Raw genomic sequence first — 23646 nt, forward strand, 5'->3', positions numbered from 1 at the left:
GTCCGTAAGCTAGAGTTTGGGAAGCACTTTATAGCTAAGACAAGAAACCCTGTATTTGATTACTTAAAAGCACATTGTGTAAGGATAAAAGATGCCACAAGCAAAAGTTACAAGACAAACAATAGATTAGGAGAAAAATATGTGTCAAAAATATGACAGATAAAGATTAATATCTACACCATGCAGAGAGCTCTTGAAAATTGATAAGAAAAATATATACACAAAGCAGAAAAATGGTCAAAGAATAAGAATATGCAGTGTACAAAAGAGCGAACCCAATAGCCAACAAAACATCTATTCTTTTATATTTTTATTTATTTATTTATTTATTTTTGGAGGTAGTGTCTTGCTCTGTCACCCAGAAACATCTATTCTTTACATCAGCTCTTCTGAGAAATTCTCCTTCCTGTGGCAGGTCAAAAGGTGAGATCATATGAGGCTCTGTGATGGAAATGAGGCAAAAATCATCATTTTTTCCCTGTATCTTCCCTGCACAGACTACAGTGACTGTGGTGGGAAGCTTTTCTCCAAGACACTCAAAGTGCATGGTGAAGAACGTGGACTCTAGCAGGGAGCTCTGCCAGAATAAAAGTCAGCCCAACCGGACCTGCACCTGTAGCATCCCAACCAGAGCAACCTACAAAGGTATGTGGACTCTTTATTTTTGTTATAAAGTCAAAAAAACAAGGGAACCTCCTGAGTTTAGTTTGCCCAAGGAATCTGAATAGTTCCCCCTCTGTAGACTCACTCCCTCCCTACCCCCTGGTTCCCACTTTTCCTCTGGGTCCTCCTCACCTCTGATTTACCTCATTCCTTGACTCCAAGACCCCACTATCAGATATGCCTGGGCAATGATAAGAGGAGGGAAAGTTGGATAGGAGAGTGCAGAAAAGCCAGATAGCATTGGGCCGACTGTACCCAAATGGTTTAGATAATTCAGAGATCTGAAAAGCAAGAAATGCCCTGGGTGAGATGAGAAATTGTAACAATCAGTATTCTATCAGTTTGAGTTCATTGCATTCATACATCCATCCAGGGAGTATTTATTGTACATCTACTATATGTGAGGCACTATGCTAGGTGCTAGGGATACAGTGACTCCCCCTTGCCCCTAAAAAAACACTGTGCACAGGGATAGAGAGAAGTAAGTAGCTCGTTACAATGCAGTGTGTAAATGCAGGGAACACAGAGTACCATGAGAAGCACATGAAAAATGTACCTGACCAGACATGGCGGAGGGGGAAGGGGGGAAGGAAAGCTTCCTGGAGGAAGTGATGTCCAGACAAGGCGAGGGTAGAGTTGAGCCAGACAAAGAGGAGGGGGATGGGTATTTCAGACAGAGACCAACCTGCATGATGTCCAGGAGAGAAAAAGCTTTATTTGAAGAACCAAAAGAGCTTCTATATGGCCAAGGCAAATGGGGCAGGGGAAGGTGGAAAGGGGAAAGGAAGAGTAGATAGATACCAAAGGAGGTATCTTGGGGACCATGAAAGGCCTTGTGAACTGTGAATCCTGGGAGCTGTGATGAGATGCTGAAAGGTTGAAGCTGGAGACTGGCAGCACAATCAGATTTATATTACAGAAAGGTTCAATTGTGCATTGTCTGTCTTTCCTACTGGAATGTAAGCCCCATGGAGGCAGGGACTTTGGGAAGACGTCTTCACTGCTGTGCTTTGAACTGTGTCTGGCACAACGTAGCCATTCACAATCAATAAATGTTTCTTGACTGAATGAATGAATGAATAGCTTGAAGGTGGAGAATGGGCCAAAGAAGGGAAAGACTGAAAGACTGAGTTCCGAAAGATCAGATAGGAAAGCTATTGGAGGGGTCCAGGTGAGAAGGAAAGTGAGAGCTGGAGGAGAAGCCAAGGGGGATGGAGAGAAGTGGATTCAATAGATGGTTAGGAGGTACAGTGGGCAGACTGAGGACTCCTGGGTCTCTTTGGATGAGAAAGACTAGAAGTAGAGTTGAGTTCATGGAGAAGGTCTCCAGGACTGAGTGATGATCATTAATGGAGCTGAGTGGGTTTTGTGGTGAGAGCTGGAGTTACCCAATATCTTAGTCCATTCTGGCTGCTATAACAAAATACCTTAGACTGGATAATTTATAAACAATAGAAATGTATTGCTTATAGCTCTGGTGGCTGGGGAGTCCAAGGTCAAGGCTCCAGCAAATTCAGTGTCTGGTAAGGGCTTGGTCTCTGACTCCACAGATGGTGCCTTGTTGCTGTATTCTCACATGCAGAAAGGGGCAAGGGAACTCTCTCAAGCCTCTTTTATAAGAACACTAATCACATTCATGAGGGTGCAGTCCTCATGATTTAATCACTTCACAAAGCCCCCATGGCTTAATACTACCACATTGGGTATTAGATTCCAACTTATGAATTTAGGGGAGACATAAATATTCAGACCATAGAACCCAATTGATCCTAAATCCTTCAAAAGGCAATTTAATGCACCAGGCCAGAGAGGTGAGCTTAAAAATGCTCTTAGCCACTGGGTGGTGGCTGTTTGGGACTGATTGCTTGGAAAATCACCTCAATTTTCCACTTTACTTTGTCCACACTGGTGGTGCAGCCTTTGTGATGCATTTCTGGTTAATTTTGTTCATTAAAACGCAGACCTTGCTCACCTATAAAATATGCCTCTGAAGTATTTGAGATCACCTTGTAAAGCTAGTTGGTTGCTTTTAGATCCTCCATCAGTTGCACCCAACCCTTCACCTGCCGTTTTCTGAATATCTTATATATTCCGAACAGGCAAACAAATTCGCTTCCCAGCCTCTTGTACTCAGCCAGCCAGCGACCATTGCCATGCCAAGCCTTTATCCATGGCCTTCTTTGAACCTAGAATGGCCTCCCCTCTTTCACAAAATCCTGTCTCCCTTTCTGCTTTGAAACATTGGAGAAAGTCACCTCTTCCCATATGCCCTTGCCAGATTCTGCTCTGACTTTCTCAGCCATTCTAACACCACTTTGGTCCTCCATGCACACCCCTGTCTTGGTACCCAGGTTACCAGAGGGAACTGAAACCACTCATATGGTTGTTTCCTTGACTGTGCTGTCATCACCTAAATTATTTTACCTCTTCCAGAATAACTGTAAATGCTTTCCTAGAAGAAATCATGAATATTCATTTCCTTGTGATATTTCCAAATAGAGTTTTGTGCCTATTTGGTGCTTGAAAAAATGTATGACTTTTGCAGTCTTCATCACTGGACACTTACAGATTCCACTGGAGTGTATTTTCACTGAGAGTCCCTCCGAGCTGACTGTCCCTGTGTTCATTCTATTCACATGTATCAAGTGTCTGTTCAGAGGCTTTTGCAGAGAGGTCATGCCAGCCCTCCAAGCCTCTTTGTCTTGAGAACAGAAGATGATCATTTCACACACACCCTCTGTATGTGAACCGAATTTTATATGGAATTCTGACTTTCAGGGGGAGTGTTATTGCTGTGCAGAGGGACCTTAAAGTAAGGGTTTTTAGACTTTGGGAACCACACACTAATAACATTTCAATAAGAAAATTAGGGGTGCCAACAGAGTCAAGCCAGATTCTTATTTTGTCAAGACTTGGATTTAAAAAGCACCCTCTCGGCCGGGTGTGGTTGCACACACCTGTAATCCCAGCATTTTGGGAGGCTAAGGCGGGCAGATTACTTGAGGTCAGGAGTTCAAGACCAGCCTAGCCAACATGGTAAAACCCCGTCTCTACTAAAATAAATAAACAAACAAACAAACAAATAAATAGCACCACCTCCTATTCCTATTAATTCATGAAAGGAAAAATATATTAATACCTTGTGATTAGCACTGGTTCCTGGACAGAAGGGGATTTGAAAAGTGCTACTCTGTATTGTGGCCCCAAACCTAGGCTCTATACAATCGTTTCATGGGGAGTGATGCAACCACAGGTTCCTGGGTCCACCCCAGGCTTGCTAAATCAGAATATTTAGGGGCATGGCCCTGGGATCTATATTTTTATAAATATCTCAGGTGATTCTGATAGACAACTGGGTTTGAGAATCACTACCCTGGATAGAGTATATATGTTTAAATATTCTATTTCTCTAATGCTGATTTAGTAGTTTTGAAATCCTTGTTATTTTGTTCTTTTGGGGTTTTCTAACCAATGAGTAGGCTTTCAAAGGCAAATAAGAAAACCTTTATCACAGATTTGGTGACAGTTGACCCCAAGAAGATCGTGGAACCCTGCCCATGGAAACTACACTTTAGAGTATGTTAGGTAAATATTTGCAGCGTGGATTTTTCTGAAGGTGCAGGATTTCTAATCCTCCGGTTTTCATGTTCTAGGCACTTCTTGCTCGGTGATTTGTTTTATTCTTATGCCTTGGCCAATTAAAAGCTGAGATAGTGATCCCTAGGAGAGTATGAGATGTAAATGAGCTGTAAAATGGCTTCTTCCTAGTGATTATCCATGGGAGGCCTGGAACTCGAGGTGGGTTCAGTCTGTTTGGAGGCTTGAGCTGTGCACTTCGGCTGCCTGATGCGAATGGCCCATGGGGAAGGAACCACATACTGATTGAAATGTTAGCAAACAGCTGGCAAGCTCCCGCCCACTATGCAGAGGAGGCAAAAATATTTATTTATTTTTTGCATTTACAGCTATGCTTGACTATAGCAGGACTCCACTGTAAATGACTTTTCCCCCCTTCCCTCCAGATGTTTCAGTTGTCAACGTGATGTTCTCCTTCGGTTCTTGGAATTTATCAGACAGATTCAACTTTACCAACTGCTCATCATTAAAAGAGTAAGATTTTATTTGAAATTTGAATATTCTCTCGTTGGTCTTAATTTACTTATTTGTTTGACTCCTCGATTTCCTAAAGAACTCTTGTGAGACAGAACTTTCCAAAATGCCTTTTGGAGCATGATGTAATGGGAGATAGGAGAGCCACTGAGCTAATAAGCTCAGCTCACGCATTCTAGCCCTGACTAGTAAACTGGCGCCATGAGAGAGAGAGAGATCCACTGTGCTTAAGTATTCATACCCACAGGGAAATATGTCTTCCCAGGACCGAGAGGCAGCCTTGAAGTAAGTAAAGAAGAAGAGACAAGCCAGGCATGGTGGCTCATGTCTGGAATCCCAGCACTTTAGGAGGCCGAGGTGGGCAGATCACTTGAGCCCAGGAGTTTGAGACCAGCCTGGGCAACATAGTGAGACGCCATCGCTACCAAAAAACACAAAAGTTAGCCAAGCATGGTGGTACATGCCTGTAGTCCCAGCTACTTGGGAGGCTGTGGTGGGAGAATCACCTGAGCCTAGGAGGCGGAGGTTGCAGTGAGCCAGGATGGTGCCCTGCATTCCAGTCTGAGTGACAGAGTGAGATTGTCTCAGCAAAAAGAAGGATTGCTGCTAGGTTCTCTCCTGATTGGAATGGCTTCGGGAATTTGGGCGGAACGAGAAGCCTTGAGTGTAGGGGTAAGAAGTCATACTTGAGAAGGACAAGGTGAAGTCCCTTTCACCAAAAGAACATGTTCCTGATGCCCCCGTTTTCAACCATCTTTGGCCCCTTTGAGCTACATAGGCCCCTGAGTTAGTGCCAAACCTCGCTCCTTGCTTCTAAAGCAGCAAGAGGACAGAGGAGGTATGTTTCTCAGATGCCTGACTTTCCAATTGGAAGTTAGGATGGAGGCCCGCAGGGCACCTTGGGAGGCTGTGTGAGTAGCAGTGCTATAGATCACTCCATGGTTTGATTGACCAGCTACGTGAGCACCAAATGGGAGTTTCTTTTGGCCTGGCCGGGGAACCATGGTCTCTATGGGGAAAATGAATTGAACTTGAAGCTGAGCTGGGAGGCTACTCGTGAATGATTAGAACAGGAGCCCCTGGGCCTCTTCTCTTCCACTGAGGCACTTTGAAAAAGATGACACAAGGCCCAGTTCAATGATTGCTAAGAAACAGAATGAATTTAAGGAGAAGAAAATACAAAAATTGCTACAGCAAGCCTCAGAAGTTCATGAAAATAGGAAAAAAGGGGGAGAATTAAATAGGATTATATAGCTCAAAGACAGTTGAAAGATAACGTAGGCCCCCTGATGCCCAGTTTAAGGCCAGATGAAAGGAACCGACTCGCCCCAGGTCCCACAACTTGGTGATTAAGAACCAGACCTCAGACCTAGGTCCCCCGGGAAGGGTGAGCCCCATTTCCGTAGGTAACTGCTTCCTGTTAGGAAAGCACTTAGTACAGTAATCACACCCCGGGGGTAGAAGAAGCGTGCAAATCACAAACCCACTTCTAGCTCACTTAGGTGGCCGGATCCACGCAAAAGCCAGTGTGTCTTCTCCTTCCATGGAAACTGCAGTTTCTGCAGGTCAGAATCTCAGAATGTTTCCTCATTTCTTGGAGAAGGTATAAAACAAACTGGGTCCCCACGCCCTGCACTAGCACCCCTTGCGAGAGCTAAGGCTTCCTCTGGCCTCCCTTGGCCCTGTTTCCAGATCAACCCGATTTCCCTTTTTAACATTCCTTCTCATAAGTGCTTTTCAAGTCCTCCACAGTTTACCCAATCATGATAGGTGATTTGATTAGTAGACACACAATTCTTCCTTAATTTGATTATAAAGCAAACACAGGCACCTCATTGCCTCTGCTTGCCAGCTAACACTTTCTCTCTCACATCTTCCAGGCAGTTGGCAGTGTGACTGCTGGAGTGAGTGAGGGCTTCCCGATTTTGGAAGGCAGGGTGGGTAGAGGCAGGGAGAGAGAGAGATCCGTCTCCAGAGGGACTTACTTGAGGGTAGACAAATAGCAGAACTGGATTCAGAAACAAATTCACTGGGTTCCTGTTATCTACAGACCAGCAGGTGACCCAGCTTCCGGTTTCCATGGCAACACCCCTGCAGGTGCCATTCCGGCCCATCAACCTGAGGGCTTCCAAGAGCAGGGCACAAAGCCTCACAGGAATGTCTGTCCAGGGATTTTTTTTTTTTTTTTTTTTGTCTTCTCTTAAATGCTTGCATGCCACATCATAGAGGAAAATTCTAGGATGTGAACATTGTCCTAAAATGCAGGAATTAAGTCAGTTTTCTGTGTTGCTAGATGCCCAGCATGCACAGAAACTGGCTGTGCGTGGTGTAAAAGTGCAAGAAGGTGTATCCACCCCTTCACAGCTTGCGACCCTTCTGATTACGAGAGAAACCAGGTAAAGTGACTTTTTTTGGTGTTGTAAGGCTTAACCGCTGGGCACGGTGGCTCATGCCTGTAATCCCACACTTTGGGAGGCCGAGGCAGGTGGATCACCTGAAGTCAGGAGTTCGAGACCAGTCTGACCAACATGGCAAAACCCTGTCTCTATACAAAGTTAGTGGGGCATGATGGCGCATGCCCGTAATCCCAGCGACTCGGGAGGCTGAGGCAGAAGAATCGCTTGAACCCGGGAGGCGGAGGTTGCAGTGAGCTGAGATCGCGCCACTGCACTCCAGCCTGGGCGACATAGTGAGACTCCGTCTTCAAAACAAAACAAAACAAAACAAAAAACAGGTTTAACCAAAAATAAATGTTTGTGACTGCCTAGTCCTGCCTTCTCTTTTATGTTTGTTGCACACTTTGAATTTACCACCCATCTGAATGTTGAAGGGATGTTCTCCATTCCAGGAACAGTGTCCAGTGGCTGTTGAGAAGATATCAGGAGGAGGAAGACCCAAGGAGAACAAGGGGAACAGAACCAACCAGGCTTTACAGGTCAGACCCTATTTTTGTGTGGTTAAGGGGAAAACCTCTCTTTGAATGACCATGACAACAACTCGTACTACTTTGGGTTCCTTAAAAAAATTCTCTATTTTACTTTCTACCAAAATTCCCTTTTGTATCTTTGGTTTTTTAACCAAGTTTCACTTAATTAGCTCAATACATCAAAGGCTGGACAGTCACATAAAGTAAATTAAAACTCTGTAATTATGAAAAATGATGTTGCTCTGGTCGAAATAAAATTGTAAAGGTGACTTTGCGGCTCACTAGGGAAGAGCTAGAAGGAAGTTTTAGCGTTCCATCTGAGGGGTTTCAACTTGCACCTTATATAATTGATTTCTGGGGGTTATGTATGTGGATGGGGGTCTGTGCAAAGTAACCTCGATTCGTTTGTTTTTTTCAGCTTCGTTGGGGCGTCTAACCAGTAGTGGATGCTGCTAAACCAGAATTGTTATAGAATGTGTATTTCTCTCGCCTTCTCAAAAGCGGTTATTCATCCATGAACTTTCCTTGGAAATGTCCCTTATTTTCTTCATAGTAAATTACTGAACCCCCATGTCAGTCATGTTTGAAAAGAGGGGACGTGACAATGTAAACATTTCTAGGCGGAACACATGTGGCTGTGCTTACAACTTTACTCAGTCAACAAAAGTTCATTGAGCATCTGTATGTGGTAAAACACAAAAAGAGGATAAGTCCTGCCCTCGCTAACCTTGGAGTCTAGCAGGAATAGATAAATTAAAAATGACAGCTCTAGGGAGAAAAAGGCTCCATTTTTCGTTTCTCTACTCTGTGGTTTTGACTTCTCCATTTGCTGCTACCTAAGGTCAAGTGCAAAGGTAAATAAGTAGCACATTTTGAATCATTACTGAAAAGTTGATAGTAACTTCAGGTGAATTAAGTAACAGGCAGAGGGAATGTGAACCAAATGGACATGAAGTTAATTAAAGGCATTAGAAAAGCTTGATGCTCAGGTATCTCCAGGCTTTAGCAGTCTTTGAGGTCTTGTTAAATAATGGGCTCCTTTTCTCATCCCGTTGGTTTGGAAAACTAAGACACAGTGCTAAGGACTTGGATCAGGGAGACAGTGGCTTTGTGGCTTTTTCCTTTCAATTAAACTTGGTTGTTGTTCCAGGGTTTGTTTGTTTTTTAGTTTCAATAAAATGCACAAAATTTACCATTTTTATTGCTTTTAAGTGTACAGTTAGTCATGGTAAGTACGTTCACATCGTTGTACAACCCATCTCCAGAACTCTTTTCATCTTGCAAAACTGACACTCTATACTCGTTAAATAATAACTCTTCATCTCTCTTTCCCCCCAGCCCTTGGAAACCGCCATTCTAATTTTTTGTCTCTATGAATTTGACTACTCTAGGTACCTCATATAAGTGAATTTGTCTTTTTGTGCTGGCTTCTTTCACTTAGCATGATGTCCTCAAGATTCATCCATGTGGCAGCGTGGGTCAGAATTCCCTTCTTTTCTAAGGTTGAATAATATTCCAGTGTATGTATATACCATATTTCGTTTATCCATTCATCCATGGATTAGCACTTGGGTCACTTCCACATTTTAGCTATGATGAATAATGCTACTAGGAACATGAGTGTGCTGCTATTTCTCTGAGACCCTGCTCTCAGTTCTTTTGGGTATATGTCCAGAAGTGGAATTACTGGATTGTATTATAATTCTCTTTTTGGTTTTTTAAAGAACTGTTGTACTATTTTCCATAGCAACAATACCGTTTTGCATTCCCACCAACGGTGCACAAGGGTTCCAGTTTTGCCACATCCTCACCAACACTTGTTATTTTCGGATTTGTTTGATAGTAGCCATCCTAATGTGTGTCAGGTGGTATCTCATTGTGATTTTGATTTGCATTTGCTTGATGATTAATGATATTGAGCATCTTTGTATATGCTTGCTGGCCATTTGTATATCTTCTCTGGAGAAACATCTAATTAAGTCCTTTGCCCATTTTTAAAATTGGATTATTTTTGTCGTTGTTGAGTTGTAGGAGTTCTTTATGTATTCTGGATATCAGCCCCTTATCAGATATATCATTTGCAAATATTTTCTACCATTCCATAGGTTTCCTTTTCATTCTGTTCACTGTGTCCTATAATACGCGGATTTTTTAATTTTGATAAAGTCCAGTTCATTTATTTTTTCTTTTATTTTTATTTTTTCTTTTTTTTTATTTTTCTTTTATTTTTATTTCTCTTTTATTTTTATTTCTCTTTTAAATTTTATTTTTTCTTTGGTGTCAGATCCAATAAATCATTGCCAAATTCAGTGTCATGAAACTTTCTTTCTATATTTATTAATAAAGGTCTGTAGCACTTACATTTTGGTCCCTGATTTATTCTGAGTTCATTTTTATATATGGCATAAGAAATGGATCTAACTTCATTCTTTTGCGTGTGGATATCCAGTTTTCCCAACATCATTTGTTGAAAAAAATGTCCTTTCCCCATTGAATGGTCTTGGCACCCTTGTTGAAAATCATTTCACCATATTTGTGAGAGTGTATTTCTGGGTGTTATTTTCTATTCTGTTGGTCTGTGTCTGTTTTTATGGCAGTACTGCACTGTTTGATTACTGTAGCTTTGTAAAGTAAATTTTGAAATCAGGAAATGTGAATCCTTCAACTTTGTTTTTCTTTTTCAAGATGGTTTTAGAAAATAATAAACTTTTAATTTTGAGATAATTGTAGATTCACATGCACTTGTGAGACAATAATAGTTAACATCTTTTACCCAGTTCCCTTCAATAGTGCTGCCTTGCAAAACTATAGCACAACATCACAGTCAGGATATTGACGTTGACAGCAGTCAAGACACAGAACAGCTCCATCGTCACAAGGCTCCCCAGGTTTCCCTTTCACAGTCACATCCATTTCCCTCCTCCCTCCCATTCTCCATCTCTGATGCTTGGCAACCACTGATCTCGGCTCCATTTCTATAATTTTATCATTTCAATAATTTTATATAAACGGAATCATCCAGATGTACCCTTTGGGGGACTGGCTCTTTTAACTCAACATAATTCTCTGTAAATTCATCCAAGTTCTTTTATGTATCAATAATTCATTCCTTTTTATCGCTGAGTCGTGGTCCAGGCAGCGGCTTTTTAAACTTCTTTAATTTTGAAGACAAATATCATAAAGTCACTACATCCTGGTTTCCTGCAGTGCATCTCTCTGCACCCTTTGAACTGTGTGGTTAAAAGGATTGGGGTCACCACAAGAGAAGGAGAAGGCTGAAAATAAACAAAAGCCCAGATCTGTTTTCATTGCTTCTCTGTGGATTACCCCTCTAAGTATGGAGAGAGACATTTTGTTGATCCTGACATGTTTTCTTTAAATATGTGACTCAGAACAGAATCTCTCTTTTGTTTGATAGGGAATGGAGTGTTGTTTGTCACAGGAGGGATTTCTCGTGCTCTGTGAAACACTGCTGTCTTTCATTATCAGGTGGAATGTGTAACATTCTGGTTTCCACTTTGGGTCTTCATGTTGGCCTTGAACAAAGCACCCAATGTCTTTGTGATTCTTTCTCTACCAAAGAAGTCACTCACAGCTTTGCTTCAATGCATCTGCCCACACCACATATGTACTGAGTACTTCTGGTGTGCTAGGCACTAGGAATGGAGCAGGTACTGTCCTAGGCTTCTAGGATCCTGAACTTGGGTTGATTCTTTCCAGAGGCATTTATTGCATGCCTATTAGATGCAATTATACTGATCTCCACAGATTCCATGAGGAGGATTCAGATGAATCAGGCACATCTCTGGCCATCAGTCTCAAGAATCTTATCCATGAGTACATGAGTAACAATACAAGATTTTTAAAATGTTAACATAGAGAAAGTACCAGAAAGTATACAGAAAGCCTCTCTGTGCCTGGGGCTTTGTCTTAGTCCTTCCTGTTTGCTTACACCCAGTGCCTTGAAGTTGAAAACACTTAATCAGTGTGGTTGGTTAAGTCTTTGATTGATGGATGGATTGATTGATGCAGATGGCATTTCAGCCCACCTTTGAGGACAAGAAGCATCCAGACACATGAATGCGGGTATTCGAAGCAGAGGAACCGGCATAAGCACAGTGTGGGGGTAGGAGCCAGAAGATTCCAGGACACACACTAGAGGAAACCCTAGGTAGGCACAGAGGATGCAGGAAATTGTGAGACCCAAGGTTGAAATGACCCTGGAGCCTACAAATAGGGGGCCTTACATACCAGCCCTATGAGTGCTGACTTTATTCTTCAGTGGCAATGGAATGCTATTCAAGGTGTCTTATTTTATTTTTTTAGTGTATGAGTTTGCTCATCCAAGGATCTGGTGCTTATGAGGTAGGGTCCTGGTTGAATCCCTGCTAGACCGGTAGCCCTCACACTGTTTCATGACCCCAAGACCTACCCCTGTATCCTGACCCTGAAACATATAGCATCATCTGCCAAGGGGGCTGCGTTACAGAAAAGCGTGACCACAATAGAGAAATGAGCTCAAAAACCTATGTATGACCTTGGAGGAGGAGTATTTCAAGCTATAAAGGCCAGTGTCTGACTGTCTGTCTGTTTCTCTCCACGTATCTAGTAGTTGAAACCTTGTCAGGGACCGTTGGCCCTGTGACCCTGCCCTGACCACTTCTCCTTCCATTTCTTAACATTCTCATATCTGGTGTCTTCACCCACTGAGACCAGTGATAGCTCCCCTCTCTTTTGTGCATTCAAGGAGAGATTGGGAAGATTTATGATGTGATGTCATTCTAATATTTGTTATTACCTCAATATGCTTATCACTGTAGGGCAGAAATAAACCATACAAAGTCATATCTCCTGGCAATTTACATTCAAATGGTTCTTTCTCTACCTTGTACCTCCTCTTCTCTTCCTCCATCACTTTTTCCCCCCCAAGATGGAGTTTCACTCTTGTTGCCCAGGCTGGAGTGCAATGGCACAATCTCGGCTCACTGCAACCTCTGCCTCCCCAGTTCAAGTGGTTCTCCTGCCTTGGCTTCCCAAGTAGCTGGGATTACAGGCTCTCGCCACCATGCCCGGCTAATTTTTTCTGTTTTTAGTAGAGACAGGGTTTCACCATGTTGGCCAGGCTGGTCTCAAACTGCTGACCTCAGGTGATCTGCCTGCCTTAGCCTCCCAAAGTGCTGGGATTATAGGCGTGAGCCACCGCACCCAGCCTCTCCATCACTTTTAAATATGCATTTTTGATCTCTCACAAGCAATCCAAATGAATGCTTTTGGGGACCTTGCCTTCAAGAGTGAAATTAAATTTCACATATACCTTGCTAAGTAGCTTCTATGGGCCTAGCATAGGGCCAGGTAATGTAGAATTAACTTACAATCATTTAGTCAAAATTTGTTTGTTGAGCAACTACTATGTGCTAAACAGGCAGGCAAAATGTGTGACTGCATGGAGCTTACATGGTAGAACTTACAGTATTTTGGAGGAAATAAAATTCATTTTCATGAAGCAGCTGAATGTGCACAACAGAAAAAGATACAAGAGAGAATGCCAGAATGTACTCAACTGAACAGTGGTAGCTAATATTTGCTGAGCCTGTGCCATGCCCTGAGCTCAGAGTATCTAAGCCTCACAATGGACCTATTTTCCCCATTTTATAGATGAGGAAATTTTAGCTCAGAGAGAGTAAATGGTAGGTAAGAGATATGAATCCAGGTAATCTGACTCAACATAGTTTTAACCATTACCCTACATTGTATGCCCTAAATTGAATATAAACATTGGTTAAACCATACTACTGATGATATTAATAAAAGTCAGCCTGGAAGAAAGGACTCTAATATTGGCTTCTCTTGGCATTAGACTGTCAAAGCCTGCTCCCAATCCATGCCACACATGTAGGGTGGGAGTAAGACCTCCAACCTGGCCAGGATGTGGGAGGAGCGTATTAACCTCAAAGACATGGGAGAAAAGGTTGGGGCAGGGTGTGGTCAGAGGAAAGGAGTCAGACCCAGACACAGCTGGGCATCTACTCCAAGACAGGGAGAGCAGAAGAGGCTTAGTGAGGCAACTGAGGCCCTGGGGAGAGGGGAGCAGCAAGAATCTCATGCATGAGTTGAATCTCGGCCAAGGGGTGGACTTTGAGGGACTGGGTTTAAAGTGGAATCAGGGCCCTCTACTGGCTGGGAAGAGCTGCCCTCTCTGGCCCTGGAGTTTTTGGTCACCCAATCCAGGTCTGGGGAGCCACACTCAGAAGGCTCAAGTGCGAAGAGGACTGGCGGGTTGTTCAGAGGGTGGGCTTGGCAGCCAAGTCAGCCTCCTTTTAGAGTCTACAGCTCAGAGAAGTGAGTCTTGATCTCTTCACACAGGGCATTGGTCTGTCACCTTCTCCCTGGAAGTCTCAAGCTCTGTGTCCAGAGGCACTGCTCACTATTGGCATTTCCAGGGCCAGCTGAAATCACATCTCAAGTTCCCTGGAGCCTGTACCAGGGGCCCCCGTGAAAAGGCGTTTGTCCCAGGGGCTAAGCATCAAATGGATAACCATTTTGTTCCATTTCACGCTCTATTTTTTCTTGAGTGGACCTGTATTTTGCTATTTTCTTTCCATATATCACCTCCTTTTACTCTTTCCCATTTCCACTGCTGGTTACCACTCTTATCCATTTATACATTTCATTAATATATTAGTTCCATCGTCTTCTCAGTCATTAATAGAGATGTTAAATAATCCTGAACCGAATACTCACTCCTGTAGGGCCCTCCAGGACTCTTTCCTTTAATTAGTTGTGCTACCTTTCATCTCTCTAATGTCCTTTGGTTTCAGATTTCCAGCTGGTTTTGAATCCATGTGACTTTTTATCTAGTCCTGTTTGAACTAATTTCACGAGTGAAAATCCGAGAGATGTTTTACTGAGTGTTGATTCAGGTCCAGGCCTAAAGAGAGCTTTGCTCTATTCAGATTTTTTGTAACAGATTAATAGAGTACAATTTGGCCTTCATAAACTGAGCCCTCCTAATGCACCTCTTTCCAATATTCTTTTCAATCATAGCAGTATTTTCTCCATTAATGTCATGGTAATTTGAATTGTGTTGACGTCAGACTTCACAAAAGATACTCTTACTGTCAGAAGTAATCCTCTTAGACCTTTTCAAAGATAACTATTTCTTAGTGGTTGTGCTATTTCCAATATCCTATAATGACTTAGTTAAAAATAAAAAATAAAAAGGATTGAGTATTCTATAAATCTCCTAATTAACCAGTTTCTAATGTGCTTTCTTATACAAAACAGGGAGTAAAAACCAGAGCTCATAGTAGTTTATTAAATAAGTTCAAATTGTGCAGCCGTTTTAAAATAACCCTGAATTCTTTAAAATGTAACCTACAGGAAGTAGACTATTGTGAGGTTAATTGCTGGAAAACATAGGGCTGTGTTGGTTATAGTCCATAGTATTTTGATTTGATATATAGAAATCCTTGGACATAGGGTGAGGGAGGAATCCCACTACAGGGCTGCAAGAATTTGTCTCTTTGTATTGAGCTCGATTATGTTTTAAAATTAACCCCCTCTGAAATGTATAAGCTTGTAGGGCTGGCTACTATATGCTAGATTTTATGAATTAAAACCTCTTGATAAAAATACAGAATTGATCAAAAATATTGAGTGTGTAGAACCTTTATGGGGAGATGATTCTTTGCTCTTTTGTCTGTACTGGATATTTCAAAATCTTTATTGGTAAAAAGAAAGAATGTATTTCTAAGAATTGTTGCAGCCATACAGTGCAGCCATAGAGCTAACCCGATCTTTTATTTTTAAAATGTTGTTTTATACCTGCACTATTTATTTAGGAAAGTCCTCCTGGTAGCTCTTTAACCCATTTATTAAGATTAGAAGAGGTTCTACCAGCAAACAAAATACAACTAATCTGACCCTGTTTGAAAGCAGATTGGAAGCACCCACTTTCACAGGCCAGGGCTGGATCCCATCCTAGACGGCCAAGGGAAACTTCTCTAAACAGTAGGGGTTTAAAATCTTTTTGAAGTAGCAAGGCTGTCTCCACTCAGGGAAATAAAAAGTTAATAAGATGATGTGGCGCGTCCTCTGACGGTGTTCGCAGAGCCATTTAAGGAGCAAAATATAACTTCCTTAAAAAATCTTTTTTACATTAGTTGTAAGGCTCTCTTTATCCTCTGCAGAGAGTGGAGAAGTAGCATTTACTTGGCATGTTTGAAAATTTTGCTTGAGCAGACATCAACAGTATAAATATAAGAAGCAGGAAGGACTATTTAGAAAGAAAAGAAACCTCGGAATCATAGTTGACTTGGATGCAAATGTGAGTCTGCACTGAGGTTTACATAAAAAAAGAAAAAAAATTCTATCTTGCTCCCCTAAGAAGCCAGTGGCCTCCTCTAGAGCAGAGGTCAGCAAGTGTTCTCTACAAAGAGCCAGGCAGTAAATATTTTAGGCTCTGCGGGCCGTATGGTCTCTGCTACAGCTACTCCACTCAACTGCTGCAGGGAACAGCAGCCAGAGACACTACCCAGACGAATGTTTATGGGTGCTGAAATCTGAATTTCATGTGTTTTTATATGTCATGAAATATTATTCTTCTTTTGACATTTGTGATGGGCCATGTAAAAGCAGGTAGCGGGCAGGATCTGGCCCACAGACTATAGTTTGCCAACTCCTGATCCAGTGCACACATAGATCATGTGTCCCCCACAACATCTGGCCTAAGGACCCTGTAGGTGCTCAGTAAACACTTGTTCTCTTAGCTGTCACCATGTAAGAGCGAAGAGTAAGCCTTTTGCTATATAACGCACACTTGACATTTGCAAGAGATTTATCTTGAAGGCTTTGCTAATCCCCCCATTCCAAGTACCACTCTAGCAGATAATTTCCCCCATAAAATGCAGTCAAGTATAACAGAATAATTAAAGTGACCCTTTCAGGCCCTTAGTGATTCTATAAATACAGGGCTAACGTCCTTCACAAAGTGATTAAAATAAATTCTGCTACCAAAATCAATTCTGTGTCACGTTACATCATTGCTTTGATGACATTAACGATGAATTTACCTCAATCTGCAAAACCAATCCAAAGCGCTGATGAGTGATGGGGACTGCCGGGCCATGTAGCACCTGTGTGTGCTGAGGAGCAGAATGAGAAAATGTCTGTTTCAGCAGGATAGGCAGCCCCTGCAGCCCAGCAATGCCACCCCGATGAGTGTTCCATGCACAGAGGAGCAGAGGATACTCAATTGCTTCAAGAAGCAGGTATTAGGCAGGTGTTGGACATCACAGACTTCTCCCAGTGGCTCAGGGGCTTCTTCTTGGACTTGGTCCTCCAAGTGGATGCACTCAGCATTTAGAATTTCACCAAATGTCATGTGATTAAGCATCTCTGGTCCTTGGGGTCATTTTCAAATATCAAGACTGTGAGTATATTCTGTGATGGCAGAGGATATAGGGGGAGAAAAGAGTGTGAGAATGATGTTCACTCTTGCTGAAGATCTGCTGGACTTTCTGTTGGCTAGAGTCTTAGAATCTTATGTCCTGTTTTGGTCACCATATTATAGAAGAATACAGACTTGCTGAAAATGGTCTACAAAAGAACAGTAAAATTATCAGAATGATAGACAGTAGCATCTGTAACAGAAAAGTGAAAGAAATCAGGACTGTTTTATCATGAAAAGGGAAAATGATTCTTGCTATCAAATAAAGGGCTTTTTTTTTTAAGGGAGAATTTGATTAGACATCACAAATGGAGAAGTAAGGTGGCATTCGCCTACATGATATGAAGCTAGGTAGCAAGGGACTCCAAGGGACATGTTCTTGACCTTAGGCCTGATAAAATCTATTGAAATTGCATACCAAGAAGGAGGTTGTGGTATCTACAAACCATGGTTGGCCACAGTGGTTCAGACATCCAACTGCTTGATATTAGTTGACTGAACAGGTTGATTTCTTGAGGTTTTTCCCCCTGCAGTATCCTCCTGGATTCAAATAGCTTCACTGTAACAAAAATATGAACTGCTTTCTTGGGAATTAAATTTATCTGGAATGACATTTATTTCAACTTAATGATGAGTCTGTCATTGGCCTATGGTCAATGTACTCTCTTTTCTTTGATTTTGCTTACATTGTGAGCCTCCAGAGGCTGTAAGGCAGTGAACATTTTGAAAACTCTAGTGATACCTTGCTCTTCAGACAGAATGTCAGACTCTTCAACTGTATTTTCAACTGTCTTGTGAGACAAAAACTAATTGGTTTGACCTCATGCTGTCACATGTTGAGAGACATAAATCTGCAGCACTCTTCCTTGAATTCATTGATTTCATTAAACACTGTCTGCTTGTGTTTGCAAAATGTTGTAATTTCCCAGTGATTTCTTCGGACTGCAGCGCATAAACAGATTTTTTTTTTTGGAGGGATGCCATTTCTTAGCTTTGATCTCCTGTTTTAATCTTTTGTTTCCAATAGGTCTTCTACGTTAAGTCCATTGAGCCACAGAAAGTATCGACATTAGGGAAAAGCAACGTGATAGTAACGGGAGCAAACTTTACCCGGGCATCGAACATCACAATGATCCTGAAAGGAACCAGTACCTGTGATAAGGATGTGTGAGTCGAAATACTAATAATTTATCCTGGGTAACATAAAGCTCAAACCTGTGCCAAAGGAATATCAGTGTGATTATAACCTTTATATAGTCAAATTATTGCCATGCACCAAAGCAGACCAATTAGTCAGAGTATTTGACATAATTCCAACATGTAAAATAATTTTCACAACTTATCTGAAGTTCATTGTGAGAGACTCTGTTCTGTGTTATTCCCCAAAAATCTCAGTATATAGTCATTTCAGGATGTTGCCTGTTTTGGGTCTTGATTCATCTTCAGTAACAAAATCAAGTATATGGAGTAGTAAACATCATTCTTTAGGTGATGCACTTGGAAAAATAGTTGAGTACCTCAAAATTTGATGGGGAATTTTTTGGAGCAACTCTTCCAATGTGCCACCCAAAGTTGAAAAAACAAAACCTCTTGGATCCATTCTATGTGGACATTTTGTTCTTTGTAGCCTTCTCTTTACTGGTTTGGTTTCAGCCTCCAAAAATTAAATTTCTACTACATATAATGTTAGTAAAAAAGAACACCCCAACATAAATACCTGGTCAGTGTATCCCTTGAACATTATTATTTCTATCACTTCTTTCCCAGACTCATCCCATCGGTGAAACTTGGAGAAAGAATTTTCAATTTCCACCGATGTCCTTGTGCAAATGGTTACTCCCCCCTCAAAAAAAAAAGAAGAGATGTGATAACTGCAGTCATTAAATAACACAACAGATTATTTGAGTTTTCTGCTTGTTAACTTGTATAAGTTTGGGCTAATTTGAAGTAAAAGATGTTACAGTCTACATAGAGTATAATACTAAGCTTATTTTCATCATGGAAATGCATTTAAGACAATCTGCTGAAGCGTGATGTTTTGGTTTTTAACTACTAAAACAGATTTGTACAGCATTCTAATCTGCCATGCTTATTTACTGAATTTTCTGCTTTAATTCATGTTCTGCACATCACTGCCATGCCCTTCCCCTCATAGCAGTAAATCTGGAATCTCTGTGATCTTGATGAAAAAAGCTGCTCATCGGTGGCTTGCCTGTGTTCTGCTATTTGCCAGAATTATCAAGCACACATTAGAGGCTGTATCTATGCAACATAGGTTTTTTTTTGTGCTGTTTATCCTGGCTAAATACCTTATTGCAAAAATCTTTCATTTTGTGTAGCGAAATCTGTGAAGTTAGACACCTGTGTATTCACTGAAAGGCAATCAACTTCATGGAAAATAAGTAGTTTTTCAGAGCATTACCCTGTTTCTGACTCTTTATGTTCTCATTTTAATTCCGAATGTGTCTTGAGATACTGCAGTTATTAAATTAAATGACTAGGAGACCTTCCTGCATGTAGCATTTCGTAACCACATCTGTGTGGTGAACCCAGGTTCACAAGCAGTCAACATAATACTCAGTTAATCCTATACCTGAGCCCAGGCTATAATCCCAAGCTCTTTTCATATAGTACTTTTAAAATGGGAATTATTTTAAAGAGAAAAATACTAGTAGTGGAATGATCTACATTTTCACCTCTCTTCTTCTAAAATTTATAAGCAAGTTTGAATTTTAATGTTCAACCACTATATGATAAATTTCCTAGAGCTTTGCTCTGAATATAAACCTGAAAATGAGCATTTGAGGTGGTGTAAGTACAAACTGACTCAGATGTTTTTGAATTTGCCTTATCCTAAAGGGTTAGTGATAGCTTTAAAGTTAATCATCATGCACGTGGCCTTTAAGTAGTAATAATAGATTCTCATGTAGCATGATTATACTGAGCATTATTCAGACACAACCCAGGCTTAATGATTTGTGCTTTAGAGGGTCATTGTAGACACACAGAGGAAGCTGCAGGTGACAGCGGGAATGTCGGAGAAGGCTTCGCTCTGACTCTGAAAGGGCACCAAGCGTCAGCTCCTGTTGGACGTTGGGAGCACCCTGGACAGCCCCAGCTAAGTCCCAGCCTGGAGACTCCTTAGGGGGCAGGTTGGCCCCAATGCTGATTGATTCTGAGATGCCTGGGCTCTTGGTTTAGGCCCCCTTTGAATGGCAGAATTTCCATCTCTGTCTGGTGCTGGATTTTACCCTCTCAGTGCTTGACTAGGGCTTTTTTTCTTAAGCTTTTTATTATGGAAACTCAAACATACAAGAGAGATGAGTGTAATGAGCCTCTCTGTAGCCATTCCCGGTTTCAAAGCCTATCAACATTTTGCCAATCTTGCTTCATCTATCTTATCTGGGGTTTTCTGGGGGGGCGGGGCATGATGAGAACCAAACACCATATCCTTCACTGTTAGATACTTCAGTATCTCTCTAACAGATAAGCATAATGCCATTATGATACTCAACAGAATTATCCGTAATTCTTAATATAATGTAACCCCCAGTTCATGTTCTGCTTTCTATTAGTACTTCTTCCAGGCAATGGTTACACCTCTTTCCTTTCTCAGTTCTGAGGGCAATGCAAATAAGAAAGATAAAAATGTACTAAAGAAAGAGGAACCCAGCCCCTAATAATACCCAACTTGGGTCATTGGCCCCTGATGAGTCAGTAGTTGCCTGCAGCTATTCTGCTCCTTCATGAAGTGTTGTAGTTCAAGTGAAATTCATCTGCTGTCACCTTGGGTAATCAACTGTGCTAAGTGTCTGTGTCATGTGAGAGTTCTTTTTCTACTCCTTTCTAGGATACAGGTTAGCCATGTGCTAAATGACACCCACATGAAATTCTCTCTTCCATCAAGCCGGAAAGAAATGAAGGATGTGTGTATCCAGTTTGATGGTGGGAACTGCTCTTCTGTGGGATCCTTATCCTACATTGCTCTGCCACATTGTTCCCTTATATTTCCTGCTACCACCTGGATCAGGTACTTTCTAGATTCATAATCTTTTTCTCTCATTGTGGTTAAGGGTCATATGCACAAAGATCATTGATTTATTCAAGTAAATTCAGAAACAGTAGTCATTCCAAATTCCTCTCACCGAGTTCTCCTTAGGATTTATTCCTAGAAAAATGCATACCTGACAAGGCATTTGCTTCCCATGCTCATTGTGAATGCTATGAGCACATCTTTTTCTCTTCACCATGGCTGCTGGGAAACTCACAGCTGAAATGTTGGTCTAGGTTTTTGATATAGATATATAACACTCTTTACTATGTGTCCCTCCTGCTCATAATAAAATGCTTCTTTCTTACCTCTTTCATTTTACAGTCTTTAGAGTAAGCTGTTTTGAATTCTTTGGGGGAAATATTGGGAGCTATCAAAATGAAAAGCAGAATCAACATTTTGAAGATGTTCCCTAAGGGGGAGATGGAAACCCCAAAATAAACTTGCCCAGATAAATCCAATATGTTAAGAAAAACATTTCTCTCTCTGGTTGAATGTTTTTATTTATTACTATTATGTATTTTTTACATTTTCATGGGTGCATAATACTTGGACATGTTTATGGGGCACACGTGATATTTTTTCTACAATCATACAGTGAATATGTAATCATCAAATCAGGGTAATTGGTGTATCCATCGTCTCAAGCATTTATCATTTATTTCTGTTAGGAACATTCCAATTCTACTCTTCTAGCTATTTTTAAATATGCAATAAATTATTGTGAGTTATAGACACCCTACTATGCTACTGAACACTAGATCTTATTCTATCTCATTGTATTTTTGTAGCCATTAACCAACCCCTCTTTATCCCTTTCTGACCCTGCCACACCACCCTTCCCAGCCTCTGATACCCATAATTCTACTCTCCATCTCCATCAGACCAACTTTCTCAGCTCCCACATCTGGGTGAGAACCTGCAACATTTGTCGGTCTGTGCCTGGCTTATTTCACTTAACATAATGTCCTGCAGTTCCATCTGTGTTGTTGCAAATGACAGGATCTCATTCTTTTTTGTAGGCTGAATAATACTCCGTTGTGTTTAGGTACCACATTTTCTTTATCCTCTAATCCGTTGAGTACCTATCTTGGCTATTGTGAAGAGTTCTACAATAAAGATTCCCCCTAGTTGAATTTGAATTCACTTTCATAATATTTTTATTCCTAAATCTCTTTAGGACTAAAATCCTAACGATATTTTCTTTGCCCGACACAGTACGAAGCTAGTTTTCAAAGTACTCTCTAGATAAACCTACAGACAAAGCTTTGTTAAAAAAAGAAGAAGAAGAAGAAGAAGAAAAGGAGGGGAAGAAAAAAAATCACTTTTAATGTTCTTATTTAAGATCAAGAGAGAGGTGGCTATATTAGTTTGCTAGGGTGGACATAGAGTGCCACAGCCTTTGTGGCTTAAACAACAGAAATTTCTTTCTCCCAGTTCTGGAGGCTGAAATCGTGGTGTTGGTAAGCTTGGTTTCTCCTGAGGCTTTACACCTTGGCTTGTAGATGGTCATCTTCTCCCTATGTCTTCACGTGGTCTTCCCTCTGTCTCTCTGTACAGATCTCCCTTCTTTTTTTTTTTTTTTTTTGAGACAGAGTCTCACTCTGTCACCCAGGCTGGAGTGCAGTGGCAGGATCTTGACTCACTGTAACCTCTGTGTCCCGGGTTCAAGCGATTCTCCACCCTCAGCCTCTTGAGTAGCTGGGATAATCTCTTTTTATAAGGACATCAGTTGTGTTGGATTAGGGCTCACCCCAGTGACCTCGTTTAACCTTTATTACCTGTTTAACCACCCACATCTCCAAATACAGTCCCATTCCCAGGCACTGGGAGTTAGGGCTTCAACATACCCATTTTATGGGGTCACAATTCAGTCCATAATAGCAAGATAAGAAGAACTGAAATTTCAAAACCAAGGCTCTAGCATGACATCCCCCACTCTAGGACCAATTCCATTCTCCATATAAAAGGAGACATTGATGTGGCATGCCCCACGTGCCTGCTGTGCTCATCTATTGACTAGGTTCATACTCACAACAAATCTATGAGATCTGCTATGGCTTGTCCCTTCTGCAAATGAGGGAACTAGGGGAGGAAAAGGGTTCAAACGACTCACCCCAGCCCCCAGACAGCCGGGACTAGGAGGTTGGGCTCTGAGCCACTGCAGTATCCTGCTTTGCTATAAAGTAAGAGGCTCCTTACTGTCCTGTCACCTGTGACATTCTGAACCCGTGTGTCTTGGCTGCTCCTGGGTCACTGTGCCTTGAACAAGAATGTGGCCCTAAATGCTGGCCATCGGGACAGCACGCTTGGCTTGGTTTTCTAGTAATGGCTACAGACTGGCATGAGGCCAACTCAGCCCGTCCGCATTGTGGCTGGAGGATTCAGAGATCAGTGTCTTCACTCTGCCCTACACAAATTGGGTTGCTCAGGCCTGCCTCCTGGTCT

The 23646-nt window shown here is 41.6% G+C and overlaps 1 protein-coding gene across 1 annotated transcript in view; it reads left to right on the forward strand.

Moving 5' to 3' along the window:
• PLXNC1 (plexin C1) overlaps positions 1-23646 on the forward strand; it is a 158664-nt gene that overhangs the window by 70015 nt on the left and 65003 nt on the right. Inside the window, exons 6-11 of the mRNA XM_025402584.1 lie at positions 498-645; positions 4686-4773; positions 7067-7169; positions 7622-7708; positions 18175-18314; positions 20998-21177. Coding sequence (XP_025258369.1) covers positions 498-645; positions 4686-4773; positions 7067-7169; positions 7622-7708; positions 18175-18314; positions 20998-21177 — 746 coding nt within the window. The remainder of the gene's footprint in view (positions 1-497; positions 646-4685; positions 4774-7066; positions 7170-7621; positions 7709-18174; positions 18315-20997; positions 21178-23646) is intronic.

This window comes from Theropithecus gelada, chromosome 11, assembly GCF_003255815.1.
Source record: "Theropithecus gelada isolate Dixy chromosome 11, Tgel_1.0, whole genome shotgun sequence".
Taxonomy (NCBI): Eukaryota; Metazoa; Chordata; class Mammalia; order Primates; family Cercopithecidae; genus Theropithecus; species Theropithecus gelada.